Here is a 22,625-nt window from a genome sequence, read left to right as displayed (position 1 = left end):
AATACAGCCTCTCAGAGTTTCTTCAAAATTGAATTTGGTCCTCAGGGCAGATTTGCCATACTTAAGAGAGCTAGATGCCGGGAATGATCACACTTTGGTAATCCTGGTCTTCCTCACTAAAGGAGCCTTTTCCAGAAAGATCCATAGCTCATTGGCAGAGCATGTGCTTTGTATGAATGTGGTGCCAAGTTTGATCCCCAGTATCTCTGGTTGCAAATATAACACTATGGCAGGAAGACTGGGAAGCACCCCTCTCTGAGACCCAAGAAAACTGAGGCAAGTCATAGAAGACAGTAACAGATGATAGAGTAACTAGTGTCTTGGCATAAGAATTCTACCTGTCTGCATATTTTCATACTATTACTGCAACCCTGAGGAACAGAAAGCTGTATTCAAACCCACAAGCATGCACACACACCTGAAATTGCAAAATGAATAAAATTTAAACATGAGCGGCGTCAACTTAAATCATCCTTCTTGACCTTTCGGTTCAGTGCGAAATCGCTGAACTGAGAAGTCTGGATGCTGCTGTTTGAGTGCAGCTTTAATTCCTTGGAAGAAGAAACAGTAAATAGCTGATCCAAGACCAAATCCACACTTGCGTGTGCACATGTGAGCTCACCGTCAGTTCAAGGCAAAGTGGAATGCCACAAATAAGCCCCCGTAAGCTCGCACATGTGGGAGGACACCTCTGGCCGAAACTCCCCTGAGCACATCACATGACTGATCGCAGGGAGGGGGGCTGAGGGCACATTTATGACTGCTTCTCATCATCACCTGCTCCCTGTGCACACATACTTTGCGGGAATAAACAGGACCAGCCTGCCGCCCTGTGGACTTTTACCCTACTGTGCAAATATGCAGAAGGCTGATACGGTTTCGGTTAGAATTTCATCCTCTCAATTTATGGCAGGAGTTCCCATTGAGCTGATGAATCCATACTTTCTGTGAGCTCTGTCTGCTTATTCATCTCCCCTTTCGTCTCTCTTCAGTGCCGAGCTGGCTGCATCCAGTGCTGGACCACGAGTCCCTAGAATACGCATGGCCAGCCTTTCCTTCCCATGCCTCTTATCCCAGTGCCATTCATTATATCTCAAACCTTTAAGAGGTGTGTGGATGTATGCATGTGCTTTCCATACCCTCATTGGCACTTGCACATACATCATCTGACACATATATAATGAAAGGCATTTCCTATGCAAATATAGGAAAGAAGATCTCTATGAAAATAAGGCAAGCTAGAAGCTTCCCTCAGTGTTTCTACTGGTAGAAAGAAGCAAGAACAGAGCACAGTTATAAAGTACCAACAGGGAACTAGAGGCCTAGGCCACCAGATATCAGAGGGAGCTTTCTCTCGTTCTGTCTTTCACACTGACTGAAATGTAGGTACACATTGGTAACATAGGAGTAGTGCTACATTTAGAAACGATCCGAGGCCCAGGTCCACAAGACCTGCCATCTCACATACAATTTTGCATATACTAATATGCATATCCTCTAAAGTCTGTGTGTATGTGCAGGTTTAAAGAACCTTGTCTCCTAAGGACACCCCTATGTGTAGAAAAAGGATCTATGGAAAGGTCAGAGGGAGGCATTTTATATCAGGGGGAAAGCCTAAGGAAGAAAGATTCAAGGGTGTGGGCAGAAGGAGGAAGCACCTGTGAGCAAAAATGCAGGTAGTTTAGGGAGATCCGTCAGGGCCTTTGTTCCTTTATTTCAGCAAGTTCCCATGGAGAGCAGATCGGTGGCACCGATGGACCCGCAGCGATTGGAGCTCACAAATGAATGAGTTCAGCTCCAGCCCTAGTGCGCTGCCCCCCCAGTGCTGCCAAAGGGCTCCTCACTTCTCACACCTACATAGCTGAGCAGGCCTGTCATGGATAAGACACTCTGGAGAGCTTTCGTTTCATAGGGCCACCAAGAGTCAGAGATGACGGCACATAAGAGCAGCAGCACTATGTCCTTTGGACTGCACATCTTTGAATTTTGCCATTCAATTCTTGACTTACAAACATTTATGTTAAGGAAGGTTATATACAAATATCAATTCAAAAGCTTCATTTTTAAAAAACCACATATTGATTAAGATGGAATGGATCTAGGTAACTGAGCACATGGGAAAATGACACAGAACCGATCCAGGCAGATACACCGACCTCTGTCCACAGTGCAAAAGCAACAAATCTCCGTCCATGTTCTTCCCATTTACAATGTAGCTGTGCAGTCCTGTTCACAAGCCCAGACACAGGTAAATGACGGGAATGAGCCAGCTCATGTGGGCTCTTCCCAGACCCAAAAGCAAGGGGCTCTGCCCAAGCTTCTGTCGGTATTTCCCCGAGGAGCAGGTCGCGAGTGATGCAGCCCTTTCCTGATGACTCAGCTGGCGCAGGTCACGGAACGAGTTGAGCCAGTGAAGTTGGGTCTCAGTGCTTACTTAGCCCAGAATATGGCTCCTGCTGTTAAAAATTAGTTGCTGACCAGGGTCATGCAGCCTTTCGAGGCATTGCTTTTGGTAGAGGTTTGGGGCAAGTTGTCAAGACAAAAATTAAAATGTCTTCCTGTCTCTTTTCTTAAAATCACCTTTGCATTCCACCTCCCTCCCTCCCTCCCTCCTCTTCCTTCCAGCATGTATGTATTACCTGTCGCATTACCATTTCAAAGGGGTGCTCTTCTTTCAGTGAAATCAGGTTGGTGTACAAGGACAGAGACCGTTCCATTTTATCCTCACAATCACCATATGAGACACGCCAGGGATGGGCCATGTGCTGCCCTTCCCCAGTTTTATACTACAAGTCCCATAGTCCCTGACCATTAGCCATGCTGGCTGGGGCTGATGGAAGTTCTTGGCCAAAACACCTGGAAAGCGCAAGTTGCCCACCTGTGGTTTGGACTGAAAGGATCTGAGCAAGGGTCATCCAGCAAGCTTTCAAATATGCCACACAGCTCGGGCTTTCAGGAAAAGCTGCTGGGGTAGCTGTGGTAGCAGATCGAGCAGGGGGAATTCCAAGAGCCCAGACCTTTACTCCCTCTCCCGCACTGCCTCTGCACCCTCTCCTTTTGAGGAATCACGTAGAAGAGCTGCGAGAAATCAGATTCTCAAGAATACATGCTGCTTTCATCCTGGTATCCTTGTTGGTTTTCAAAAGGGGCCTGAGGAGAGAGAATGAAGCTTAATGTCTCTTTCCTGAAGCACAGCCCTTCTAGCCACAGAAAAGAAGGCAGCTGAGAAGAAGAGAAGGGATAAAGCAGGGAGCCGTGCCCACTTCGGGCCCACCCTGTTTCCCTCAGCCATCAATTGTTTGGTGGTTTCTTGGTTTCTGTGCATTTTCCCCATTCTAAAAGCTTGCAGTGTCTCTCTTGAGACTTCGCTACTGAGTCTTGACCTTCGTCCTATAATAAACACACATTTTTCGTACATTCGGTCCTGCTCCTTTTGCCTTTGGCCCTGACCCTTTGCCTTCATCCCATCCACCAGCAAAACACCACTCCTGATAGCTGCTCTGAAACTGAATCTGGCCATCAGGTGAAGGAAGTTGCACCCTCCGGAGATGAAGCAAGGCTCCAGGCTGGTGGCACAAACTGGACAAGCAGAAGGACAGTGGGAGCAGCAGCGCTCACCTTTGAAGTGCAGTGGCGCCCCACTTACAGAACACGCTCCCCAGAGAGGTCCGCCTGGCGCCGTCGTTATTTGTTTTTCGGCGCCAGGCCAAGACCTTTTTATTTAAATGATATTTTAATAATTGTTAATATTATTTATTGGTTTTAAATTTTTAGCCAGGATGAATCCAGATTTTATATGTGCTTATCTGATTGTTTATTTATGATGTTGGAAGCCGTCCCGAGGCTTATGCGAATGGGTCGGCATACAAAAATTCCAACTAAATAAATAAATAAAAATAAAAGTCCATGAATTCCATTACAGTCTTGGGATCGGTTTACATACCTGTTTCCCCACACAAGGAATCGGTAGAGTCAGGGTCAGTTCCTGATCTCTCTCTCTCTCTCTCTGAGTGGTTGGATTATTGCCTGAAATGACAGGGGAACTGTCCTTCCAATATGGGTTTTGCTTTTGATCAAATTGGATCAATTTTAGCAAGTCCATTTAGGGTTGCCAGATACTGGTTATTCCTGGGGCCACTTTGGTACATGGTAAGAGGAGGAATTGTTATGCCAAACAGTAGACTCTTTCCCATTAGCAGAGTACAACTGAAATATACTTTTATTTTCTTCTGTGTATTGTAGCTTAAGAAGGGCTTTCTAGGTCAGGACATTTGACATGGTGGACTTACCCTCATTCACTGCCTCTGCTCAGTCTGTGGTAACCAGAGGCCACAGAGGACCAGACTCATGTACTTAGAATGTTGTGTAAACCATGACTGAGGAACATGAGTGCGGAAATGCTGTTGCAGTCCTGCCTTGCTTGTGGCCAGTGTGAGAACAGAATACAAGCCTAGATGGGGCTTTGGTCTGATCCAGCAGGGCCGCTCTTAGATTCTTAAGGGATATCAGCAAGTGCAGCTTCTCATACCTGTTTCACTGTGAAACAACCCTAGACAGGTCCCAAATGGCCTCATCTACCCAATTAACAAGGAGAACCTTGTCATCTACTGAAATAGTTTGCCTGGTCTCCATCTTGGGTCCATGACCAACCCGCTATATCTTGGTGCAACCTTACCCAAGCTGGTGTCCTCCAGACATTTTGGACTTTAACTCCCATCAGCATGGCCAATGATGAGGAATTGTGGGAGTTATAATTAACAGTTGGATGGCTGCAAGTGGGGAATGTCCTGGGATTTAGTAGTGTGATGGGCATCCAGCTACCCATTGCAGAAGATGACAGGGATCGTGTGGATTTCCTAGTTGTGCAGCAGGTCACAAAATGGTTTAGAGGTGCTTAAGTCTTCCTACATAAGATGCATGTAAAGTTGGATCTTGCTGCCATGTGATTACTCAGTCGCTGAATAAGGTCTCGATAGCCATCCTCCATGACTACCTTCCTTGTCTGCCCTTGATCGACACTTGCACAATCAAACAAGCCCCTGTGGCTTGCTCAAGCTGGTGGTGCATGCTGGGTATGCTGGCATCCCTAGGCTAATTGCATGCTTGGGCACAGCTTGTCAGGTCATCTGAGTTCAGATGGCATGGCTCTTTTGGGAGGGAAATACAGAGCCAGAATGCCCACGTTCAAATGACATGACAAGCCATGGCCAGGCAGGTAATTAGTCCAAGGTTGCCCAGCTTTCACGCCTGATTTGAACAAGCCACATTGTAGCTATTTAAGCCATCATGGCTTCTTTGATCATACAAAGAGCGCTATGACTTAATTTACCATCTCTGAGAAGTGCTACCTGCAAAGCTGTCCCGATGCTCAGAGAGTATAAGCTGCGTGAGTTACAGAACAACTAATCCAGGGCAATGAGAGTGACTCCCAAGCCGTTTTCTGGCAGTCCCCAAGGTGCTGGTGCAAGCTGCCCATGTGCTATCACACACCTTCCTTCCTGCTGTGTTTGTTGTTCTTGGTTGAGAAGCTTGTCAGCCTGTCATAAACCAAGATTAGACACCCAGAGTAACCAATTGTTTATGCTTTACTGGCCTTGGTCTTTGTCCCTAGGAAGCAAGCTGTTCCCTGCTCTTGCTTCCCTCAGTTGCCCCCGTGCTAAGATTACCACAGTCCTAAAGAGTGCCCAGTGCTGAGCACCAAGGTCAAACAAACCCAACTTTGAAATGCAAGGTTGGTGCAAATTAAGAAAGAAAAGAGTTTCTTCAGTGAGTATGAAAGACACAGATCATTTAGGTAATGGTGGTTCTTTTCCAAATTTATCTTTTGGTGAAATTAAGTGAAAATAAGGTTAAAATAGACAAAGGGAGACAATGCGATGAACTTATGCATGCCATTGTCATGGACAATTAGAACCAACTTAGCTCAAAGAAAGAAATTTTGGGAGATCATTCATCAGCCACTGTTCTTTATGCTCAGTAAGCTTATTCTTAAGGTTCCTAAAGTTAGATTCTGGAAGACAGGAATAAATAACAAGGGAATGGATTGATCATTTTATAATAGCCCTGACTTTCATTTCATGATATCTGTAGCTGGTGCTTTTGATCCTCCTGCAGAGGTAGAATAGTTGCTTAGGTGATCCATTTGTCTAATCCAGGATGCCTCTTTTGTGGGGTCTGATGAGGCAATTGTCTTCAAACAAAATTTTCTATGTACAAATTCTCTATGGACGAATTGATGTCATCCAGGTCATAAAAAAAGTTTCACTGGCGAAGAGCAAGAGAAATAAAGATGCTCAAAACCAGATTTGTCACCATGTCTCCATGCACTATTTAGTATAATAATCCAAACAAGTGAGCCAAGCACATAAAAGGACTGAATCCCAGGTTTTCCCTAACCCCAAAATGGTGGTTAGGCTCAACCTCAAATATAAGGAAAAACAATGCAGCAATATTCCTTTGGGTAGAGGAAGATATCTCTTGTTTTTTAGCACAAGTGGAGCCCACTTTACAGATGGGAAGGAAAATGCAAGAGCTTGAAGGGAGGGGGAATTATTTCCAATTCCAATAGGCTACAAATGAGGTGACAGTTTGATCAGTTTGTTAAACCGTTTAACAAGCAACAATCAGTTACACCAGATCCCTGAACTGTCATTTCAGAATTCATCTCAGTAAACCAGGGCTGTCATTTCAATAGTCCACAAAGAGATAATAAAAAGGTGATATTAAATTGCAAGCCGTAACAAGGGCAGGTTATGTTAGGTTACCATAAACTTTCACAGCCAGAAGCATGGAGACAGGCAATTTTTTGGAGCACATAAGAATCAAGCCAGAGGAAGAGCCATTGTTCAAAGGAGCATCATCTTCAAGTCCATCAGAATGTTAGTGATGAGGTTGCTAATAGATCCACCTGGAATAAATGCCTTTGCCACACAGCTGCAGCCAAGTGAGAATATATTAGGGAAGTTTCTGTTGGGTGACATGTTTTCATTATCATTTAAAAAGGAAAACAGACATCGTTAAACCATGCCCCATGATAACAGTTCCACTAAGATAGCATCAGAAGGACAAATGTTACACAAATACAGTGAACGGGGACCACTTTAGTTGAGAAGAAAAGCACCAGTTCCCTCTGCCTGGAACTCAGATTACCCATCGTTGTTTGCCTCATAAGCTGATAGCCTGACTCAGGGTTTAGAAGTGGTTGTGCTCTCCTGGAAGAATTGTGTCCATAGCTTGGGAGTGCTCCTTGATCCTACACCAACTCTGGTGACGAGGAGCGCGATTTGCATAATTATGCTTGGTGCACCAGCTATGCTACTTCCTAAACTGGTCTAGCTTGGCAAGTGATCCATGCCTTGAGTACTATGATGCTGTGGTTACCCCTGAAGAATGTCTGCAAGTTTCATTTGGTGCAAAATGTGGCAGCTGTTAATCAGTTCGTGGTTTCAGGACCATGTTACACCTGCCCTGAAAAATTTCCACTGGTTACCAATTGTTTTCTAGACTTGGTTCAGAACGTTAGGTTTAGCCTTTTAAGCCCTGAACAGTCTAGACCTTGCTCTCCAGGAGGCCACCTGGCTCACCACGAACCTGTAGGGTATTATCGTGTGCAGGAGATAACCTTTGGGGGTGCCCCTCCTCACAGAGCTCCGTTTGTTGGGCTTGTAGGAAAGAGCCTTTCCCTGTGCTGCCTCCAAACCGTGGAATGTGCTCTGCCAGTAACCTTGATCGACTCCCACTCTCTGGATCCTCACAAGGTGAAGAGGCATCTTTTCACTTTAGCCTTTTAAAATGTATAGTTTTAATGTTTCAGCTGTTTTAGCTTTGTTGTTCTTATGGGTTTAAGGTCTTATTCTTTTAACCTTGATGGTTTCTTTTGTGGATTGAGGGGTATAGAAACGTTAATAATAAATCCAAATAAATATTGAAGCAAAATACAGGAGCAAAAAAGAAAAAAATGGGCAAAAGAGGCATAGTGTTCACAGGTATTTGAATACGTGAGGCTGGATGTCTTTTTGGAGAAGCTGAGGGGAGCACATGTAGTAGAGGGTGAGCAGGATCAGCAACAAAAACAGTAGGACCAAAATGCCAGCATATTCTAGTTTAAAGCTCTTACTGCTGATAATCTTACAGCTGGAGAGGCATTTCAACCTTTGACAAGTGGGGAAAAATTGCACAGAAGCTAGGAAATCACTAAATGATTAGTGACTGAGGGACTGGTGGTGGGGCCAGGGGAAGTGAGGGTGGCCATCTGGGGATCTGAAGAAGGGTGGATTTAGCCTACACGCCTGAAATCCTGCGTGTCTGTCCCATGAGAGCGTGGAATACTTGTTGCCTTGCTTCATGGGTGGCTGCTGAGATACAGGAGGGTGGCATACCTATTACAAGGGCACATGTGAACTCTGTAAAGCAATGCAGTGGATCCGGCCCCTGCATCTTCGTACACCACCATGGATCCTGTGCCAGCCTGCCACTCACACTTACTATTCCCTTTCCCTAACTTTAAACTGAGGAATTTGCAATCATACAACTTTATAAGAAAGGAAGAAAGAACAATGAGAACAGATACCTAAAACATAACTTTTATTTTTATAGAGGCTTTAAAAAATTACTTTAAATACAAAACTCCGAAACCTAAGCCATTGTAATGAAGAAATATAAACATCAGTGGTTTTGCTACTAAGTACTGCAGGTACTGGTCCCAGGAAGGAGTACTTTGGTACCTTATTATAAGGAAGGGGAAGCTGCTAGTTCAAAGCTAGAGGTACATCAGAGGTGGGGATGGAAATGATGTAGGCCTGACCTAGTGAGATGGTCAGGATCAACATTAGTATCATTGCCAAATCATTCCACTTCCCTGCTCTTCTTTTGGCTTTCTGGCTGAAAACACTGCATTTACACCAAGTGATACCTTTCGAGTGTACTATTTTCAAATAGGAAAAGACTCATGAAAACTTCTGGCAAGTCAAAGGAAGAAAAATATTGGAAAAAAGCGAGGGTGGGGGAGGCTTCAACTTCCCCAGAATGTTATCTTCTTGTTTGCTTCCAAAACAAACCAAAACAACAAGAAAACCCCTTTAACTCCTTTCCAGTTACTGGTGGACCCTTAAGGCAAACTACCCCCATGGTGGGCCCACTGAGAAGAGAGATGGAGCCTACAATTTCTAGGGTGCTCTCTTAAGTTCCATAGTTCGAGACATACCAAGAAGTGAAACAGAGCCTAGCACTGGTGTGTGCTGTAATACCCAGCTCAATGCCCCTGACTTGGCTTATATGTTCTATTTAAACCACAAGGGAAATAAAGTATTAGCATTTGTTCTTTGCTATACCATGCTGGATTACCCTAGAAAAGGTTTCCTCCTTCTTTCTTTACACTACAGGGTGATCAGATGGCCTCTTTGACTGAAGACAGTCCTCTATTGGAAGGACTGTTCAGTTCCATTCAGGTTTAAAGATAAAGAACCACGATGAGCTATAAGAAGGGAGAGGAAGGACTTCAAAGGTGCCCATCAACAATCAGCTGCTAAACAGCAGACTGAACAGGCAGGCACAGAGGTTTAGCTGTTCATAGTCTTCCCCCACTATGGTGAGATGTGATTTTATTAAATTATAGTAATCATTTCTAAATTTGTATCCATGTATATAAATCAGCATAGGTAATTTTTATACAAACTTGTATGCTCTTTTGCCCCCCTTTAACTGGCCATCTTATTTGCACATGGTCAGCTGCCTTTTAGTCCTATTTGGCTTACCCTTAACCTATGTGGCTTCTCTCTGTTGGCTTTCTGAACGACTCCATGTGCTACAAATATCAACTTGATCATGCCTGACCCCTGATATCTGACCTAGACGATCTCTCAAGGCTTGGACATGGCTTTGGATGTCGATCTGACAAGCTCAATCCTGGCCTGCCCTTCTGACCCTGGACATCAAGGCAGTAGTATCTGTGGCCCAGCACTGATTTGTCAGGTATGATGCTGAAATTCCCCAAGTACCCTGGTTCTCTGTTCTTTCCCCTTAAGTATTGATGTTTTTTGTTTTGTTTTCCCCTCTTTAAATATTTTGAGACAACAGCAAGTCCTTTCTTAGAGTGAAGTCATATAACAAATCCATTTCTTTGATTCCCAAGAATGAGTCCATGACATTTGTCCATTGCTGTCCTATGGTGGGTGTACGGGATGAGTGTAAAGGACGTGGCCTCACTGGTTCAGCAGCAACAGCATTGCCTCTGTGCGCATCCCTGGACTCTGCCAGCTAGTCTGATTCTCATAGTAAATCCATATATTTCTGTGTAAGTTGAAGCTCTGGACTTATGCCATAAATTCTTCTTTGATAGTCATTGGTGATGAAGAAACCAAGTTGGTGGTACTGCTGCAAATGCCTCCAATTGGGCCAGAGGTGCCAACTGCTGGTGGGGTGGGTGTGGTTGTACTGGTAGGCTGGGTTTGCTGCTGCATCTTCTTCTTGTTCACCTTCCTCTCCTTTGCCCTCCTGTTCTGGAACCAGATTTTCACCTGTCAGGGTAGGTGCGAAGGCAGCAGAGACCAAGCAGGAAGAAAAGGCAGCCAGGGTGGGAGCAGAGAGCGCAGGGGATGAAAGAAACGGAGAGGGGTGTACATGCAAGTTTGTGAAAGTGACAGGAAGTAGATGAACGGGGAAGGGTAGGAAGTAGGAAAAAGCAAAATAAAACATAGCGATCGAGAAGAGGCAAGGTTGAAAGGGCATTTGGGTGAGGTGGAGCATCGCAGGATTGACAGCATGAGTATGTGCAGTTGAGAAGAAGATAGGGAAAGATAGCAGAACAGATGTAGTGACTATCAGATCTCATTAGGATGCCTTCCCACCCCTCAACCCACCTCCAGTATCCCTGGGTTTTTTTTGGTTACCATTCGAGGCACAATGAGTTTTCATACTTATCTTTCATATCTAGTTTTCTATTCTATATAATAATATTTACCTTAAATTTTGCTCCTGAGGACTAATAGCTCTGCCATCAAATAATTCTTTAGATGACTCACCATCTACTGTCTTCTTTTCCTGGTCCTGTTGCCAAATATTTGGCTAATTAAATAATCTGTCAGCACAAAAGGATGATCATGTAGTGATCTGTTTCAAGGGTGGGCTAAAAGTAGATCGCCAAAGGTTTTGGACTTCAGCTCCCAGCATTTCTACCCATTGGCCATCCTGGCAAGATTTTCTGGGAGTTGAAATCCAAATTACCTGGAGATCCACCTTCTGCTTACCCTGATTTATCTCATAATTTGAAATGTGCTAAGACTGAAGGATAACCAGCCTTGACGCAGACTGACAGCCTGATCCTGTGCTGATCATTACATCAAAATAAGTCTGCTTTGTACGATGGGGCAACAAGTGTGTGTAAGACTGCAGTGACGAGCCGTAACCTTTGTCCTGGGATCTTTGCTTGAGATGCCTGTGTAGGACCCATTTTATGTTGTGTTATGTTTTATGATCTGTACACCATGAGATTGTGCGAGGCCATGCAGCACCAACCTGCCGCTCCGTGAGTCCTAGAGTTGCCGCCAGCTCTGCTTTCCGCCGGATGGTGATGTAGCGGCTGTAGTGAAATTCCTTCTCTAGTTCCAAGCGCTGATGGTCTGTATACACAACACGATACTTGTCTTTTGTTCTGGTCTTGCCTAGTAAACAGCAAGTGGTGAGATACTGAATTAAATACCAAGGTAATATCAGGTACAGGTGGTATAAATTGCAGTGGGCCACCATAGCCACAAAAAGGAACAGAAAAGTTGGATGAAAACAAGGAAAAAAGACGGCGTGATGACTCAGCTGAGAGTCGCACTGGCGGGGGGATGCAGTTGCTTAATGTGAGTTCATATATAATTGCTGCTTTTCTACCTTGTAGGCATGCATGAACATATGTAAGTTTCTCTGTACTTCCTCCACATCCTCTCCATTATTTCAGTAGTACACAGCTCTGGCTGCTAATTTTGATATTTCTTCATCCCTGTTTTCTTGAGAGTTTTTCAGACTAAAGGCAACTACTAAAGGCATTGTTAACTACTGATCAAGTCTACCTGAAGTTTGCTCTTATTTAATATTCCTATAGTTGATATTTTATTATTATTTTATTATTATTATTATAACATTTATATGCAGCCTCATTATCATCATTGGCATTAGAAATATTGTTTCTATGGCCAAGTTTATTTTTACAAAGAATCTTCATCTATAATTCTTACATCAATTGTGTGAGACAACCCTGCTTTGTCCAAGGCAGTGTCTGAGGCTTTAACTCCTCTTTATATAATCTGCTGCAAGCATGTATTAGCACTTAACTCCTTGTTTCTACACCCAAAAGTTAGAGCTTTTGTATATTGTAAAACCATGTATGCCCTGGCCATGTTTTATCTCTGCACACACCAGTTGCTGAGCAGCTTGGGCAGGAGCAGGCCTTGCACGCCTCCTGCTTGAGGGCTCCTGTGGGCAGCTGGTTCGCCACTGTGTGCACAGAGTGCTGGACGGAATGGACGTTTGGTCTGACCCACCATGGCTTTTCCTTTGTGCAACTCTTGTGCATATCAGAGTGGGGCACAGAATAAAACCTATGCAAATAAAGTGTATGGATTCATGGCAGAAATCTTTGCATTTTAAATGTTTGTATCTCTTGATTACTATATTTACATTATTATATTTCCCATTTAAGAGACTTTAAACTCACATGAAAGAACTAGGGGATCATATGGTTTTTGGCGATGCATTGTGTGAGTCCCATATGGTCAACTGGCTCACATCAATAAAATAAATCATTTCCGGAATGTCAGGCATAAGAACTGAGATGTCAGATAGTCAATTAATTTTGAACAGAAATCACTCCATTGAATGGGAAGCCATCTGAAACAGAGCAGGGAGTTGTGAGCTGGCTTTTCCTTAACCTTTGCCAATCAGATTGGAACTGAAACAGCAACCCACTGGGTAAGAAACTCAGAGCACTGACTCATTAATGTTTAGTACTCTGGATTAACATCAATTCTCTGTGAGAACTTGGACTGGGTATGCGGTTGTTGATTTCCAGCTGCTCACCAGATGTTGAAACGCCAGTATGTAACATATATTTGGTTCCTGGTACTGTTAAAAGTATTCTACAGGAAAACTAAACCAAATTCCAATCTTAGTAGAAATATTTCTTAATTGGATAATACTTAAACAGTGCTGTCCTGGGCATTTTGAACACAAGGATGCATTCTGAATGCAAGAAGCCCAAGGGATAAAATATCTTTGCCCCAGTGATAGAGAGCTTGCAAACAATCTAGTTAAGCATTCATGCAAGAAAATGTAAGTGCTATCTACTCATTTATCTATTAAATTACCTCATAAAATCAATCAAAACTCATATTATCTGCTGAAGCCATTACAAGGGCACAGCAAATGGAGATAAATTCCAGAATGGTAACCCTTTAAAAGCTTAAAGTTGGAACCTAAATCCCAGGGGAGAAATCTAGCAGGCAGTTGAAATTTTTGTGGACTTGCTCTAACAGAAATTCCTAAGTGGCATATTAAAGCACTTATTTAAATGAAACTCAACTGTAGAAAGGAGCAATAAAAGCAACAGATAGCCTGTCCTCATCAGTACCTCTGTGCAGGCCTAGCCAGTATAAGCTTGCTTCAGCTTGGGCTCATAATAGGATCAGCTATTAGACCTTATAGAGCAGCTCATAAATAAACTAGACTCATCCCAAAAGCGCACTGATGAAGCATCTTCTGACAAGCAAGTTAAGTAGCTGTCTGAGTTTAGCAACAGGGTGAGAGGCCCAGAGTAAGTCAATTCCTTCCTCTTCATAATCATGTTTATAGTTACATATTATAACAATAAATAAATAAATGCCCTGTCTTCTCCTAGTAAGCAACTTAGTTTTCCAGGTAAGCAAAGCCAATAATAACAGTAAAAAATTACAGATATAGAAAGCCAGTGGGGAAGTGGGGTCTATTGTGTGTATTGCACTAACAGCCACACACAGCGCTCTGTCGGCTACAAAAATTGGAGTGAGAGGCTCACTGACAAGAGAACAAGTTCCAAAGTCACTTAGGAAAGAAATTGCAAGCTACTAATATCATAATACGCATACGAGGCACAAGCACACTTTGTGTGCCATTTTGATCACGGCAACTAAGAAAGTCTTCTGTAGAGTTTGAAAAAATGCAGGAAAATGAGACTGACACTCCAGGGGCTGGAGGGACTCCTTTGTGAGAAAAGGTTGCACCATCTGAGACTGTTTGTCTTAGAAACAGGCGAGTAAGAGGAGGCACAATAGACATATATAAATATATATGGTGTGAAGAAAGTGGAAAGGGAGAAAAATGTTCTCCCTCTCTAGAACCCAAGTGACCCAATGAAGGAGGTTGTCGGGAGGTTCAGGATGGATAAAAGGAGTAACTACCTAGTGCCTAGCTAGAACACATAATCACTTCCACAGGATGTAGTGATGGTCACCACATTGGATGTCTTTAGAAGGGGACTGACTAATTCATAAATGATCAGGCTACTAATGGTTATGAGTGCTGATGGCTATATGCTTCCTCTAGTACTGGGGCAGTTTGCCTATGTATACCAGTTGTTGGGGAACATGGGTGGGAAAGTGCTGTTGCACTTACGGCCTACTTGTGGGTTTTCCATAGACAGTGGGTCTTGCCACTGTGTGAACAGAATGCTGGACTAGCTGGTTTGATCTAGCACAGCACTGCTTATGTCTACTCAGAAGTAAGTCCCATTATGTTCAATAGGCTGTACTCCCAGGTTAGTGGGTGTAGAATGTTAATGTAGCATAAGTAACTATAGTATTCCTGCTGCTTTGCAAACAGCAGAACAGGAAGTGCCTTCACAGGATCTCAGAACCCAGATAATGCTGGAAAGATCACGACAACGTCCGATAGCTTGGAGAGAGGCAACAAGGAGGAGGACCTTCTCAGTGGTGGCCCCACTCTTTATGCCTGGCACCACCACTGTCATCCTTTTGGTACCAGGTTACTTCCAGGCATTTTATTAACTATGATGGGACTGATATACCAGCTGCTTTAACAGATCTAGTTTTTACATAATCTTTTTTCAGATTTTTAAAAACTTTTAAATTTGGTATCAGAATTTTACCCTGAATTCTATTATGTTCATATTTTATTATTTGTATTTTACTATCTAGTCTACTATTGTGCTTGTTATGAATTTCTGTGAACCATCCAGAGAGCTTAGGCTATTGGGTGTTAACAGAAATAAAATTAAATTGAAAACAAGAATTGCTGTATTCATTTGACATTAATCTACTTAGCATAGAAAGATGTAAGATGCTTATACCACCATCAGGCCATGTGGTAAATACATGAACGGCAATAAGCAACCTGGATAATTTGATGTTCTGCTGCTGTGCTTAATTGCAAGCCAGGAAGTTAGATCTGAAATGCAGTTATGAAGGTTCACACTATGCGATCGCTATCATAGCCTATTGGGTAGCATTCAGAAGGTGTCGCTGGCCTGACCGCTAGATTCAGCTGGAGGCATGTGGGGCAACTGCAGTGGAGTCGGAGCAGCTGTGCGCGCCCCGCACAGTCATTTGACCGAAACGGAACGTGGAGCTCCAGGAAGGGAAGCAAGGGCTGCGCTCACTTCCGGGGTGACGGCCGAGCTGGAGTGAGAGCCACCCCTCGCACTGCAGTGGTCCCGCTCCGACTTGGACGGCAGCCTCCGGAGGGTGGTGCTTGGGGATGTCGCCCTGCTCCTGGAATCCTCCACTACGGGCTTCCTCAGGGGCCAGTCTTGCCCCCATGCTATTTCTCACCTGGACGGAGCCACTGCCTAAGGTCGCCCCTGGGGTTGGCGCTGCATTGTCCTCAACATGCTGACGGCACGCAGCTCTATCTCTCCTCTTCTTCCTCAGCAGGTGAGGCAGTGGATGTGCTGAACTGGTGCCTGGCCGCAACAACGGACCGGGATAAGGGCTAACAGACTGAACTTCAATCCGGACGAGGCTGAGATGCTGTTGGTGGCTGGCTCTTCTAACTGGATGGAGGGGATTCAACCTGTTCTAGATGGGGCTGCGCTTCCTTTGACGGAGCGGGTTTGTATCTTGGGATGCTGGTCTCTGTTACTTGAGGCCCAGGTGCCTTCACTGACTCAGAGTACATTCTCCGGCTATTGGCTCAGCCATACCCCTATCTGGATAGAGATAGCCTGCTATCGGTGATCTATGCTCTGGTAGTCTCTATGCTAGATTACTGCAATGCACTCTACATGGGACTGCCCTTGGAGACTGTTCGGGAGCTGCAGCTTGTGCAAAATACATCAGCCAGACTAATAACAGGGATCAGATGGTCTGATCACATAACACCAATTCTGGCCCATGTGTGCAAGCTGTACATCTGAATCCAATCATAGAATAGTAGAGTTGGAAGGGGTCAAGAAGGCCATCAGGTTCCACCCCCTGCTGATGCAGGACACCAATTTACACCATCCCATGTAGCCTGGTGGACTCTGAAACTACGTGGAGCTTCACTTCTACTTTGGCCCTCACATCCCCAGCTCTGAAACACAGAGATTTTTGTACTGCAGAAAGCAATGCTTTCCCACCTTCGGGGAAAAAGAATAAGCAACAAGGGAGTGCAGTCAATTGGAAGACGGTTGATGTTTCGTGTGCCCGGTTTAGAACTCCTGACTGGGAGCCTGGGTGCCTATGGAGAAGTGGAGCAGTTCGCCCCAGTGAGTGATTTATGAGGGATCAACCCATCAGTGATAAAAACTGGAGCAGCAACAGCAGGTGTTGTGTGGGCACCATGGGATAAAAAGTGTCTAATTAACAACCAAGCCCCAGTGCATAAGTTCCTGTTTATATTCTCATCAAGGAGAATGCACGTATTTAACTCTGTGTAGATATATATAGATTTATGGGTGCGTGTACAGCTTCAGTGTCTGCTTTGTGCCTGAGGAATAAGCCCATTTCCCTGCTTCTTGTCCATGAAAAATCCAGCTGAGAACACCCAACCAACCTCCCTGCTCATTTTGGTCCAGCCAAATGGTCTCTTTTTGAAATGGTCCCTGTCCCATTGGATTGGCAACTCACCAACACATTCATAAGGACATCATGACCATGTCGTTACATTTCAAATCTTTCTTGGATATAAGCAGAATCTCTCCACATCCACGGTTATCCTTACATTCAGTGTTTGTTTCACTAACTCACTGAGCTTTTCATCATTGACTCATCACTGGAAAGCATTTTTCTGTTTTCTCAGGCCAACCCTCCCCCCCCCAAAAAAAAACCCCACCTTCAATTGAAATTTCAGCACAACTAACCCTGTTGAAATGCATGAGCTTAGACATGCCTAACACAGCCAAGGATCAGGTTGTGAGAAGTAGAAAATAACCACTCAATGCAATCATAGAAGCTAACAGAAAAACATCAAGGATTGCAGGCCACAACGAAGGCAGCCTTAATACTGTTTAGCAGCATTACTCATTCAGTACAGACCATTAGCAAAAGTGCATGATTCATAAAGCAAACAAAAACGAGCGGACCATGTTTGCCAGTTTCATTTATCTTATATATTTCACAGTTCAAAAGGAGGTGTTTTGGATTTGTGTTGTTCTTGTTGTTGTGTGCCCTCAAAACCTGCTCAGGAAGGATGGAGGACCCTTTGGAGCAGATTTTTAGAGGAGGGGTGGACGACTGCAGACGTGCGAAGAGTGGAAAGTGTTCACACAACAGATTTCACTTTATGGTATCAGCATCTCCTGTGAAAGGTATCTGTGCATTTGTTTCAATGACAACATTGGTCCTCATTTGTGGTTCCTCTTCATATAAGAACCTGTCGGTGCAAGATCAGGGGCATCTGAATAAATCACACGAGCTCAGCTTGCAACATGGGTTGTAATGTTCTGAAGACTTGTGATGCATAAACACTCTGACATTTCAACTAGTTTCCCAGTGCGTCACGATCTTACATTCCCTGTTAGATTTGAACACCTCTATCTTCCATGAACAGGAGGTTCTGCTCATGCTACAAAATAAACATAGGAATGTGTTACCAGTGAAGCTTACTGCACTCATCATGGTCTCAACAAACCATGTGAGCGTTCACAGGATCCCAACAAAGGTTAATGGAAGAGTTTGAGGCCGGAAGACTTCTTTTCCTTCTTTTAAATGGATGAATAAAAGCTGGGATTTTAAAACTGTACATGCAAATATTTTAAATATATGCTGATTTGAATACAAGGTTTCATTTGGTCATTCATTTATTTCTGCGATGAAGGGAAGACAGAAGGAGATAAATCAATTCACAAAAGAGCCTCGACTGTCTTAAAATATATATTTTAAGGGAAACAGATTAGCTAGTGATTCCTATAGTTTTGTTTTTCAAATGTTTATAAATGTTCAAAAACATCCTAGAAGCAGTTCATTGGAGAACCTGTTCAAACAGAGACCTAGATCCACATTCCTAAGAATGTAAACCCTGACTTCAAAGAAAGATCCTGCTATCTTTGTTTTCCAATTAACTCCTATTCTTTATTCATTAAGCCATGCTTTCCTGCTAACAGTCCTTCAGTTTAATTGTTCATTTTTTTTAATACTTGAAAACTTTATTGCCAGCACCTGACTATCTTCAGATAAGTCAGGCTTACTTATTTTGATCTCTCCTCCAGTCTTGTCACAATTATAGATGGCAAACGACCTCCTTGATCAGCCCAAATAAACCTGTTAATGAGGCCAGAAGCAAGGAGTTCAAAATGGGGATCAAGGGGAGGCTAATGTCTGTATGCAGAGAAGGTATCGTTGCCTTCGTTAATGTGTAACCCTCATAGTGCTCCACTCAGCTATCATTAGATAAGGGAGCTGCTTTAATATGCTGTACGAACCATAAAAGAAATCACCTCTGAGTCTATGCTCAGGCACTAGCACTTCGATATAGGAGTTCAGGTTCTTTTTTCCTATGGCAATCCAAGCCAAGGTACTGACTTTACTCAAGCTCAAGTGTGTATTTGTCTGCTCTGAGAACAAGATTTATTCCAATTAACCAGTGGAAAATAATCTAGCCCTTGCTATCTAGCCATCCACAAAAAAACCCAAAGGATTTCACATGTGCTTTTTGGGTCACACATCAGGGTATAATCTCATACCGAATATATTCTAGGAAGTTGAAAAATTGATTTATAGCTGTGGTAGTTCTAACTATATGTTCTGTCTTGTTAATTTGTTACACATGCTTACTACAGGGTCAAAACAGAATCCTCTTCCAAATAGCTCTGGACCCTGTCACAAATGAGAAGGAGCATCTCATTAGATCAAAAATTTCTGGCTTAGCGGTGTTATGAACCCATGCATTGGGTCCACTGCAATTAGATATTGAGACTATCGCTGTTAAGTAGGAAAAGAAACACATTTTTGTTCTGGTATCCCAATCTAATTGTACATAGGACCAGGAACTAAATGATAAGAAGGTATAACACCATTCCTGGCCTGCTTATATTGGCTGCCTATATGCTTCCGAGCCCAATTCAAGGTGCTGGTTTTAACCCATAAAGCTGTACAGGGCTTGTGATCACAATACCTGATGAATCTGCAATCTACCCAGGTACTACAAACAAGATCTGGTGTCTGCCTCCAATTGCCACCTGTAAGGGAGGCTTGGTTGGTGACAAACAAGAAGGGCATTTGCAGTGGCAGTCCCTCAGGTAAGAACCGGCTTCCCACTGAGGACCACCTGGCACCAACCTTAATATCCTTTCAGCACTAGGTTGCAGTAAAGCTCTGCCAGATCTGTCCCCCTAGCATTCTTGTTCTTCCTTCTGTGTTTGGCTCTGTCTTAGAAAGGAAGGTGAGCTAAGGGGAAGTCTGCAAACATCCATGGAATGAAGGTTGCATAAGTGGCAACCTTCTTCCACATCTGTACCATGTCACATGCAGCAAAAAGGCAGCTGCGTGTCACAGAGAAGAGGGATGGTACTTGCTCGGTAGTCACACAGGTCTGGATTCCTGGCAAGCTGCACATAAACACTGGGTGGACGCGCCAGGAGCTTGGACTCACGGCTACAACGCAGTCCAGAGTCTGGGGACCAGAGTCTAGAGAATCCTACCGATTGCCACCTCCCAGGTTTCTCACACATCCCTATTTCGCATCAGCTTGACTGTCGGGGCATTCAATTAGTTTATTGGTCTTTGTTAGGTATTTAAACAGGTCTTAAGATGTCATTCGTACAAGCTATTGTAACTTTGTATATGCATTTTAAATTTAGTTTTAAATTTTTGTATAGTAACCTTTTAATTATATTTTAATGCTGTGTGTATTTATATTGCATTTTATGTGTTATTGCAAACTGTCCAGAGCTTTTTGGCTATTGGCCAGTATAGACAGAGATGGGTGGAGGGATGGAGGGATGATTGGTAGACAGCTGATGAGCTGAGGGAGAATTTGAATGGAAATGCACGTTGGATCCTTGAAATGTACATCCCATTGTAACTGAAGTGGTGTATGAATGACTTGCACATTCAGATGAACATTCTGCATAACTATTAAACAATGTGTGTGTTCAAATTACTAGATGCACATATCCATTCACCTGTATATTTTGCCCTATCCAGTCACAGTGGATACTTTTCTCTCATGAGAGTTGACACTATTTATATTATTCATCAGGAATAAAGCAGGCCAGAAATGGGAAGCGTAGTGAGATTTGCTAAAGTATCTGAAGAGTTTGTGGTTCTTGGCAAATGGGAACCCATGACAACAAGATCAAAAGGCAAAAAATGGGATGTATCTCATCAAGGAACTATGGGACTTCTTCAAATGGCAGCAGCACATATCACTATGAAATAAATATGCTGACTAGGATCCCAAGAGCTACAGGGCTTGCAGTGGAGCCCATGAGATGTTTTTCATAGAACAGTGCACAACCAGCACCCACATCACAAAAAAGGTTTTGTAATTCACCAGCTTCAAAAATAACTTTCCATGTGACTGTACAGGGAGCCATTTTACTTCTAGGACTCTTGTTCAATTTTGCTTTGGTGAAGAAACAATGTCATATGCAAACAAGTTTAGCAACTCTGAAAATAAAAAGGCCTGCATTTTCTTAAATACTCAAAGTAATAATGGTGGTGGGGGGGGATTTTCCTATTGTTTTCAGAAGTATGTTCTCATTAAGTGGGACTCCCTCTGTGTACTTGAAATTGCAGAATGCAGCAATGAAATAGTTAGGCAATGCCTTCTTGCAGTCAAGTGCTACAGGGAAAAGGAAAGTCAAGTGAGTGAGAGCAAGAGGTAGTTAAAAGGGCCAGGCCAGGCCTCAATAGATCGGGGCTCTGCTTCTTAACAGGCCCAGTCACTAATTCTCAGCCTAACTAGCCTAATAGAGTTGTTGCGAAGACCAAAATGAATTTACATGGATGAGGACCATGTAAATTCATGGGTTCCATGTAAGACAAAAAAGGCAGAACATATAATAAAATGTAACCACAAAAATCTCAAATGTTAAATTATTCTACATGCCTTTCTATACACCTAAGGTGGGCAACACATGACCAGCAAGCAGGAAAATTGACTGTGATTATCAAACATGTAACAAAGCTCTGGTCTAGAGTTTGTGAATACCATCATATGACACTTGCACAGTTTACTCATTTTGCCCTAAAAACTTGTCAATTTAAGGGGCTATTCTCAGCAGCCTAGTCTAGGGCCTGCAGTTTTCATACAGTGATGATGAAGCTGATGCTGAATTTTATCTCCCAGTAGGTTCCATTTTTTGTTTCATGTCCCTGCAGAGGACTCCAATTTTGATTAACACAGTGGCCAAAGTAGAGACTTGGGAGCGTGCTTAATCTTTTTTAAGTTCTTGATTAAAATTTCCCTTCTCAAGCAACTTTTTACTACATAGGGGAAAAAACACACACTTTTGAAGGAATGAAAAAGGATTCAACCTCTCTTACTCTAATCAAATTCTAAGCCCCCATAAAAGGTAAAGGTTTCCCCTTGATGTTACGTCCAGTCATGCCTGTCTCCAGGGAGTGGTGCTCATCTCCGTTTCCTAGTGGAGGGAGCCAGCGTTTGTCCGCAGACAGTCTCCGTGGTCATGTGGCCGGCATGACTAAACACCAAAGTGCACGGAACACTGTTACCTGCCCACCGAAGTGGTACCTTTTCATCTACTTGCATTTGCATGCTTTCGAACTGCAAGGTTGGCAGGAGCTGGAACGGAGCAACGGGAACTCACCCAATTGCGCAAATTCGAACTGGTGACCTTTCGATCAACCAGCCCAGCAGCACAGTGGTTTAAACCACTGCGCCACCTGCAGTCCCCATCCTGCAACCTTAAAGTGAAAACCACTGGGAGACACTCCATATATCACATTTTCTCTAGTTCCCATAGTCTTCTACAGCACAGGTGGGAAGACTTCAGATTGTCGGATCTCCTATTTATTAGAACCCCAAGATCCACCAGCCAGAGCTATATGCAAAAGACACGTGTGCTGGACTGAAGAATTCTGAGCCCAGGAATGAATTTGAGGCTATGGTTCTTCAACACAAAAAGTGCTCCTAGTTACCACAATGACGCCAAACTTTCTTCATTTCTGCAGTATTATCTGGGGAGGGAGTCATTTTGTTATTGCAGT

General features: G+C 43.5%; 1 protein-coding gene across 1 annotated transcript in view; it reads right to left on the bottom strand.

Annotated features, from left to right (window-relative positions):
- Positions 1 to 10,310: 10,310 nt before the first annotated feature.
- CDX1 (caudal type homeobox 1) overlaps positions 10,311 to 22,625 on the bottom strand; it is a 28,384-nt gene continuing 16,069 nt past the window's right edge. The window contains exons 2-3 of the mRNA XM_044454526.1: positions 11,512 to 11,657; positions 10,311 to 10,514 (exon numbers count right to left, since the gene is read on the bottom strand). Coding sequence (XP_044310461.1) covers positions 10,311 to 10,514; positions 11,512 to 11,657 — 350 coding nt within the window. The remainder of the gene's footprint in view (positions 10,515 to 11,511; positions 11,658 to 22,625) is intronic.

Source organism: Varanus komodoensis, unplaced genomic scaffold (genome assembly GCF_004798865.1).
Source record: "Varanus komodoensis strain SLA01 unplaced genomic scaffold, ASM479886v1 scaffold7_3, whole genome shotgun sequence".
Lineage (NCBI taxonomy): Eukaryota > Metazoa > Chordata > Lepidosauria > Squamata > Varanidae > Varanus > Varanus komodoensis.
Note: the sequence above shows the minus strand (reverse complement) of the source record. Positions and strands in the feature narration are given on the sequence as shown.